At 43.9% G+C, this 9,264-nt stretch overlaps 1 protein-coding gene across 2 annotated transcripts; it reads left to right on the top strand.

Annotated features, from left to right (window-relative positions):
- The first annotated feature begins 6,037 nt into the window (after positions 1-6,037).
- LOC125739933 (mitochondrial nicotinamide adenine dinucleotide transporter SLC25A51-like) lies at positions 6,038-8,855 on the top strand. Of its 2 annotated transcripts, XM_049010507.1 has the most exons (4): positions 6,038-6,103; positions 6,687-7,616; positions 8,425-8,548; positions 8,716-8,855. In XM_049010507.1, the coding sequence occupies exon 2, from the start codon at positions 6,687-6,689 to the stop codon at positions 7,542-7,544; it is 858 nt and encodes a 285-aa protein (XP_048866464.1). In that variant the 5' UTR covers positions 6,038-6,103; the 3' UTR covers positions 7,545-7,616; positions 8,425-8,548; positions 8,716-8,855. The 2 variants fall into 2 exon arrangements, with proteins under 2 accessions (XP_048866464.1, XP_048866463.1); XM_049010506.1 differs by lacking the exon at positions 8,425-8,548.
- Positions 8,856-9,264: the final 409 nt, after the last annotated feature.

The following is a 9,264-nucleotide window of genomic DNA, read 5'->3' as shown; positions in this document are numbered from 1 at the left end:
AGGGACAGTGCCCCCGGAGCAGACAGGACAGATGGGAGTGACCAGAGGGACAGTGCCCCCGGAGCAGACAGGACAGATGGGAGTGACCAGAGGGACAGTGCCCCCAGAGCAGACAGGAAAGGATGGGAGTGACCAGAGGGACAGTGCCCCCGGAGCAGACAGGACACATGGGAGTGACCAGAGGGACAGTGCCCCCAGAGCAGACAGGAAAGGATGGGAGTGACCAGAGGGACAGTGCCCCCGGAGCAGACAGGACACATGGGAGTGACCAGAGGGACAGTGCCCCCAGAGCAGACAGGAAAGGATGGGAGTGACCAGAGGGACAGTGCCCCCAGAGCAGACAGGAAAGGATGGGAGTGACCAGAGGGACAGTGCCCCCAGAGCAGACAGGACACATGGGAGTGACCAGAGGGACAGTGCCCCCAGAGCAGACAGGACACATGGGAGTGACCAGAGGGACAGTGCCCCCGGAGCAGACAGGAAAGGATGGAACGCACCACACCAGGGAACACTGGACTGATAACAACCTGGCACATGGGACAGTACCCAGGACACAACTAGGTGCATGGAAGAAGTCTGGGTAGGACTAGGGACGACACGGAAGGTATCCAACACGACACACCATGACAGGGCAGGCAGGTGAAGGATCCACAGGGACAAAGACAGAACTTCAGGGGAGGGCCACAGGGACACTGACCAGGATACGACAAACACAGGACTGGGTAATGGGACCAGAACAGAGGCATGACAAACAGGAACGGGGTTTGGCCTGGGTGTCTTCTGGACCCCGGGAAGCTGTCTGGGGACCTTGGGACACAGATCCTTCTGGGCCTGTTCACTGGTGAGGCATATATGCAGTATATACAGTATACCTTGGACAGTATATTATATGTAAATCCTTTATGCTACTTACCGAAGAACCCACTATACCGCGGGTGTCTGAATCTGAGCGTTTGTGAGCCATACTAGCCATGGACCCTGAGGGGGGGCCGCGCCTCTTGGCGGGCTGGGAGCGGAATTTCCCTGAAGCTCAGGGTTTTTGCCCTCCTTCCTAGGCTGGATGGACAGGATTGTGTGTGGGACTCATGTGAGTCCCAAACAGGGGGAAATATACGGAATGTTATTTAGCACTTCATAACGCATGCAGAATGTAATCATTAGGACTATATTAAGAAGATGTAATCAACATAAGTATATATCCACACCTTGTATTAGCCTCAACGTTTCTGTATCTGTATGTTATGTTAGGTTGTATGAATGTACACTTTAGTTAGTTCTGCGGCTTATCAGAATGTTGAAGGCCAGGAATATAATCAGTTCTGTGGCTGAGCACCACGTGGCCCCCTGAAACCGCCAAGACTTCCTACTGTTCATTACGGCAGAAACCTGGGTCATGGGCTTCTTGCCATAAATTGATAAAGAGCAATTTTGCCTCAATTGTGTTTTCCAGAAGGTTCGACCAACAAAAGAAATGATTGGTAGCCCTATCATATAGGTGGAAAGAAGTAATTGGACCCCAAAAGACAGGAACTAATGGTGGAGACACACAGGGACATAGAATACCTGAACCCCGTAAGAAGAAACGATGGAGGCAAATGATGCAGAAAAGATGATACTTGGGACTTCCCCGGTGATGAAGATCTTGATAAAAAAATGAAAAGTGCATAAATACCAGTGTAATTCAGCAGGGGGCATTCCTGTAGAGTGCCTAGTCTTGGATGTAACAAAAGACTGACTTTTTGACTCCTGAATCCTGATTGGCTCACAGGGAATAACCACGGCAATATCAGAATATAAGGTTTTGTTCCACCACCACCGAACATTCCGGAGGACCTGCTCAGCACATCAGTACCTACAGTACCTGGATCTGCACCCCCGCGAGGAGGAGGTGCAGGCAGAGTGAGTGCAAAGTTAAAGTCAGAGCCCTTAGAGCTCAATAAACCCTCACACATGGTCACAAGCACATGGTCAGTCAAGCTTAATTAGCACATACATATATCTAAAAATATCATCCAGTCTGATCACTATGTAAAACTAACTACACAAATGTGTGCGGACAACTGGCATCTCAGATGAAATTTTGCATTTCCATGAAAACTGATAAGCAGCCTGCGCTTACAGGTAACCCAGTTAATGAATCCCAGCTGGCCCTGTTTGGAATAACTAACTGCAGTTACAGAGAATCCAGGGCTCGCAAAATCGCTAGCCCGACGTCCAGGTGCTATTGTGTCTTCCAGTCGGGCTACCAAAATCTCTCTCAGCCCTGCCCGTCGGGCTATCATAGGAAGGAAAAATATATGTCAATGCTTTTTAATTCTTTCACAAATGAATCAAAGTAAGTGGACAAAGCTGGAGACGATCAGGGAAGCACACGTGGGTAATCAGGGGGCGTGGCACACACGAGGAGTGGACGAGCCGGGCATGACAGGTTGGATTTTTCAATTTTTTTTCAGTGTGAGATAAAGCTATTTCACTAAAAGGTAGATTTTTTCTAACGTTTTTTACAAATCTTTACAAGGGGTGCCATTAATTGTGGTGAGTGCTGTAAAAAATAAATATATATCCATCCATCCATTTTCCAAACCGCTTATCCTACTGGGTCGCGGGGGGTCCGGAGCCTATCTCTGAAGGAATGTGCACGAGGCAGGGAACAACCCAGGACGGGGGGCCAGCCCATCGGAGGGCACACTCACACACCATTCACTCTCACACGCACACCTATGGTCAATTTAGCAACTCCAAATAACCTCAGCATGTCTTTGGACTGTGGGGGGAAACCGGAGTACCTGGAGGAAACCCCACGACGACATGGGGAGAACATGCAAACTCCACACACATGTGACCCAGGCGGAGACTCAAACCAGGGTCCCAGAGGTGTGAGGCAACAGTGCTAACCACTTCACCACCATGTCACCCGTAAAGACATATATGTTACATTTAAAAACATCTTAATATATTGTGAGGAATGTGTTATAAAATGTATCCAGCCATTGTTTTTCTAATGGCTTACACCAGTGGTTCTCAAACTGTGGTACACACATCATAGATATGTGGTACTTGGAGCGCCCCCAGGTGGTATGTACTGAAAAGGTAGGAATAAATTATTTATATCAACGTAAATTACTTTGTAAAATTTTACATGTAAAATTTTCATAACACTTTCCATGAGTGCTTTGTCTATAGTAATCTATGAACACATTCATAACTCAGTGTAGATGAATGTCATTGTGTGTGAGATTTCTGCAGAATTTCCAGGTACACCCCTATCCTAGGGGGAGAGTAGTACAAACACCAGGACTTGTCATTGTATCCAATCCTGCTGTCATCACTCTCTCTTTTCCTGCGGATCCCTTTATATGTGACGCCTATACTGACCTCATCCCCATTACACTCAGCCCCCCAGTAGCAGCGCCCAATCAGATGAGCCTGAAGTTGGCTATTTATTCGCCAGCTTCTTATTTGCAGGATCCGTACCACCTTAAATAGGGGATGTTGTCTCAACAGAAACCTGTAGAGGGCAGTGGATATGCTAAATTGAAAGGTCCAAGAATGTTTTATGGTGTTTTCACATATAGTTCTCTTTAAAGGAACCTAACTCAAACCTCTACAAGTGGTCCCAAAAGTGTACCAACAAAAAGGGAACTCGGTTCTTTGTGTGTTCACAATGCGTGTTCGTTTGAAAGGGGACCCAGTTCTCTTTCTGGTTTACTTCAGCTCAGATGGGGCCTCAGTCCTTTTTCTGTTCATACTTCAAGTTCTTATGAAGCTCTCTTTTATCATAATAGTAATCATTCTGTGTGTACAAGACTAAAAGGATGCATCTGCTAATTTCAGCAGCTAAATGTATGAGTTTTATACCTCTCTAAATATTGTTTTGATTCATTCAAAAAGAATGTGATTATAGCCTACCCGAAACCCATAAACAATTTAATAAACATATGCATTTTAAAACATTCACGTGAACATTTAAAACCCAACAATCACAGTTTCCCTGGTGAATTTTATCGTTGAATTTTACTCCCGCTTTTTTCACTGCACGTTTCCTGCACTGTAGTTTGCAGCATGTCTTTTTGTCGCGGGAAAGACCGAATCTGGTTGAACTGCCTTCCTTTGTTAATGTACATTAGAAAAAACATAATTTACTTATTCAGGGGCTGAGCTCCCTAATTTAGAAATCCTAGAATCGCCCCTGGTATGGAGTATGGATGGAAATATTAATTTCTAGCAGGTGATTTGTATTATGTATTGGGCATTTCAAGCAGATTTACTATAGTCAAATTTTTCCACTCGTTATTAGAATGATATTCCATTTAGCCCTGTCCTCAACACACAAATACCACACACACAGAGAAACGTTTATGGACTATGGATTGAAACGTTTATTTCTTTCAATGCAAAATGAGATATTACTCTTTGCTGCCAAAGGACGATGCAAAACTTTAAAAATGGCACGAGTACATTAATCTGAAATTGAAATAGGTTCAATGCATTAGCATGCTGCATTTACAGGCTCAATTTCAAGTTTTTTGTGATGATTTATTATCATTATTAATTGTTGCTGTTGATGATCTTATTTTAATTCTTGCATTTTCTTTGGCTTGTGGTAGTGATGTAAATTTTGACTCTTTTTATTGAGCAAGACCATTAGGCTCAGCTCAGCAATAAGAACCTGCTCTTTCGGTTCCCATACGACTCGCCATTTAGTATCACTTCTGGCTTTTATTATTCAGTCAGATTTAACAATGTTGGGCCCATGCTTGGTATGGATGTGTGTATGCCACTTAAAGTATTCAAAGTAATTATACTAAACCTTTTAATTAGGTTGCCCCACTGGCATATAATATCCATGCAATGTATTAATTAATAACTGTTAGAAAGTTATTCTGCAAATCTAAGGGGTGTGCATTGTCCCCAAGAGTCCACTGATCAAGGCACACTTCATATGACATGGCTGTCTCATTTTGTTTCAGAGCTATTAACCCTTTAGTGCGTTGCCCCAATGGCACATAATATGCATACAATGGTTTAATTAATAATGGCTAGAGAGAAGGTTATTCTGAAAATCCAAGGGGTGTGCATTGTTCCCTGTAGTCCACTGATCAAAGCACACTTCACTAGATGTGCCTGTCTTGTCTAGTTTTAAAGTTATTGTCAGGATCCGGACTACGATGGCGCTGGTGAAAGCTGGTGCACGAACGTGCAGGCAGGCGGAATACGGGGTAAACGGGGTTTATTCAGGACGTGAACAGGACGGAATACTGACATTGACAACATCAACGACGGACAAGGAACAAAGGCAAGACATGGACTGAAATAGACAGGACTGGGCAAAAATAATCGGACACAGCTGGGCTAGATCGGGGAAGCACACGTGGGTAATCAGGGGGCGTGGCACACACGAGGATCGTACGAGCCGGGCGTGACAGTTATTAATCCATTCATGTATTTTCCTATTGCACAATATACGGATACATTCGAACATTAAGGTTAATTAATTAAAAATCGTACGTAAAGCAATCTGAGAAACAAATGGGTGTGCAACAGTCGCCATGAGCCCAAAATGCTAAACCACCATGTCATTGCAGCTGACAGGACCAATTATATTAGCTATTAACACGATTTTGCACAAATCACGAAATGGTTTGAAGCGCAAAAATATTTGGTGTGCATCGTTTTCTGTGTACTGGACATTACAATTCTGTCATTAAAAACGCCCCACCTTACCTCCGTTAAAAGTTATTAAAGCCAGAAAACTAAATATCGAATATGAGGCTAACTTAACCGCGTTCTGGACATTACAATTCTGTCATTAAAAACGCCCCACCTTACTTCAGTTAAAAGTTATTAAAAGTTATTAAAACCAGGAAACTAAATATCGAATATGAGGCTAACTTAACTGTGGTCTCATACCCAAAAATATAGGTTACATTAGAGGTGTCATCCAGTTAGAACACGCAGTCTAGTGTACGTTCGATTCGATGTTCATTTTATTATTATTTAAAGAAAAAAAAACGCAGTTCTAGAACTATGACGTAAAGATCACAATCTCGCCACTATAAATACTGACCGCGACCAACCTCTGTCATTTACGACCAACTTCGAGGTAAGGTAGCTTGCTAAGTAAACTGGTAAATCGCATGGTTTATAAAGCATCGCTCGAACTCTTTTGAGGGAACTCGCTGTGTTGCAACTGCGCTATGTCAAACTAATGGGAAGAATACTGTCTCGGGAGATGATCGCTTCTGATTACAATTGTCTCTGGATTGACTCTTTGACAATATAGCCAAACACAGGATATTAGATAATTAAAAATGTTAAATTACAGAGTGACTTGACCTGTATCACGACCCCCATAAGCAAGAAATTTCATTTTTTTTTTTTTTGGTGTGATAAGTAGACATCTTAAGGATTGCAGAAAGGTATCATATGTGGGTTACATAAATTAGGTTAATGTTTCAATGGCAAAAAATGTCCCACTTTACCTGAATTCACCCTATAACTATATGTGCAGGAGAACATGACAATATGGGCGACCCCCTAAACCATATGGGTTGTTTTTGTGCTTCTGTACAATACTATAAAATATAGTTTTATTTTAACTAGTACAGCATGAGTGTACACATGAAATTCTTATGAATTCTCTCCTTTGCAGTATCAAAGCACTGAAAAATTGTTTCCCTTGACAGATGGCAGAGAAACGGCAAGAGAGTCCTGAGAGCGAGACACCAAACGGGCGAGGGAAGCAGTATGTCTGCGGCGGCTGTGCTGGGATGGTGAACATCATGGTCACCTTCCCAGTACAAAAGGTCCTCTTCCGCCAGCAGCTGTTTGGTGTGAACACGACTGAGGCCATCCGACAGATGCAGAGGGATGGTTTGCGGACTCTGTACCGTGGCCTGCTGCCTCCACTTCTGCAGAAGACGACTTCGATGGCCATAATGTTCGGGTTTTCCAACGACATGTCTCGGCTGCTGTCGCGACCCGGCAGCAGCCCGGGGCTATTGACCAGCAGCATGGCGGCCGTGTTGGCAGGCACAATGGAAGCCAGTCTGACCCCCTTTGAGCGAGTACAAACGCTGCTCCAAGACCAGCGGCACCACGTCCAGTTCAAAAACACCTTCCACACATTCCGGACCCTGGTGCGGGACAACGGCGTTTCTGAGCTGTACCGCGGCCTAGTGCCCATCTTGCTGCGCAATGGCCCCAGCAGTGCGCTTTTCCTAGGCCTCCGCGGACCCATCAGAAACAGCCTGCCTCAGGCCGAGACCTACGCTGGCCAGTTGGCCAGCGATTTTATATCTGGTGGCCTTCTGGGAGCAACATTGGGGTTTTTCTATTACCCCCTAAACGTACTGAAAGCTCGTAAGCAGTCAAAGGTGGGTGGAGACTTTGAGTCTTCCTGGAAGGTGATGCATACCATCTGGACCGAGCGGGGAGGAAAACTCAGCCATCTATACAAAGGGGCGCATCTTAATTATCACCGCTCCATGCTGTCTTGGGGAATTACTAACGCTGCGTATGAGATTTTAAGGAAGGTCATGTGAGCTGCTGGAAAGCCAGGGGAGCCTCTAATGCCCCCATCTCAGAATTCAGGATTGCTGCTCCACGCATGAATAGTAAGTGAAACCTCTAATTCCTTACTGTTTGTTGGCACTTCTCTCTTATTTGTACCTTTTTTGTATCTAAACGCAGTACAGACGCTCCTCTACTAACGAGCTTTCAACTTACAAACTTGCAGACATACGAACAAAGAGGACTATAAGTCCAAATTGTGTTCATTGGGCTCCCATTTCCTGTCTGCAAACATCTTTTCTGCACGCCAATTGTCGCTGTACAGCAGCGTAGCGTGCATACTCCCAGTATCCTAGTTCTTTGTACCTGCATATACCTTTAGAATGATGTTGAATAACGACTTACAAACATTTGAAGTTGTGAACGGCCGTTCGGAATGTATCTCATTCGTAAGTAGAGGAGCGTCTGTATTGTCCAACAACTATCTATGGATGTGGTGCTATACTGTTTGTATGCGCAAAATACTGGATACTTAATTCTTATCAACTGGTATTTCTGACAGTGGATAACGCTGGACCTGGCTAGAATTGGTATTGCTAATAATGGCTTAGATCATGTAAAAAGGGACATATTTTGGGTAGATTTGTCTAAAACACTGGTAAAGGTTTGTCAAATTGGTGTTGGTTTTAGCATTACTTTGGCTGTTAGCTGTTTATGTGGAAAATGTTTTGAAATAGTATACAATTAATCTATGACTAACTTTTGAATGGTAAGTAGTACTGTGTTGTTTCGAAATATTGTTTTTTGGTGAATAAATAACATAAATCCAAGTGCTCTATGAAGCTGTGATGTTAACAGTGTGTGTTTAAAATCAATTTGGTCGTGATCAGTGAAATGTTTTTGGATCTCCAGAGGAGGACATCATTCCCTGCTCCTTTATACCAGGAGGCAGAAGACCCCACCACATACTGTTTGAATGACAACTTAACAGACGTGGCCACCCTGGTTGAATCTGGAGTCTTTCATGCCATAACAGGTTAGAAATAATAATAATCATGATAATGAAAATTGTAATAATGTTACTAATGTCACACCTGCTAAGCTTTTACTATTCCTTTAACAGATGGGTGCTTGAAGAGTCTAAGCTCTGTGCCAGTTGTGACAATGTGCGGTGCAGTCATGCTCTCTACTGCTCTTTTACAGATGATGGGTGCAGCACACGTGCTGTACAACAGGAAGTGCAGGGGCAGCAGTAACCAGAAGCCGGGAAAGGCGGCTCATGACAGTGTGCTCTGACATGAAATAACACTGTGCTGTCAATAAATTACAGATGTACTTATCCAGATGCTTGTCATTGTTGTTTTTCATTTGGTCTGGTACCTGAGTAACAGTGGTTGATGCAGTAAAGCCTGCACTCTGAACAGCTTTCTGGATCCTCAAGGATAATAGAGAAACACATTTTCTACACACATAAAAAAATTCTAGTGCACAGATCGTGTTGTGATCAAAAAGGGCTGCATTTCTCAAAAAGTCACTTTGAGGAAGCTGTAGAAAGAATCCTTATTTTAAGCTTCCTTGTCACGGTTTAATAGCTTGTCATGTCCATAGTGGCAAGGAGGAGTAAAAGCCACAGAGACAAACTTCGCACAAGTAAAAACCACGAAGGGGACTTTATTAAGGAAACTACAGAGGGGAGTAGATCCTGATGTGGACCTACGGAGAGTTCAGAGTCATAACAGGTAATAAAGCCAG

This window comes from Brienomyrus brachyistius, chromosome 4, assembly GCF_023856365.1.
Source record: "Brienomyrus brachyistius isolate T26 chromosome 4, BBRACH_0.4, whole genome shotgun sequence".
Taxonomy (NCBI): Eukaryota; Metazoa; Chordata; class Actinopteri; order Osteoglossiformes; family Mormyridae; genus Brienomyrus; species Brienomyrus brachyistius.
Note: the sequence above shows the minus strand (reverse complement) of the source record. Positions and strands in the feature narration are given on the sequence as shown.

Coding starts and splice junctions, on each gene's coding strand:
- LOC125739933 (XM_049010506.1), top strand. CDS start 6,687: ATGGCAGAGAAACGGCAAGAGAGTCCTGAGAGCGAGACACCAAACGGG.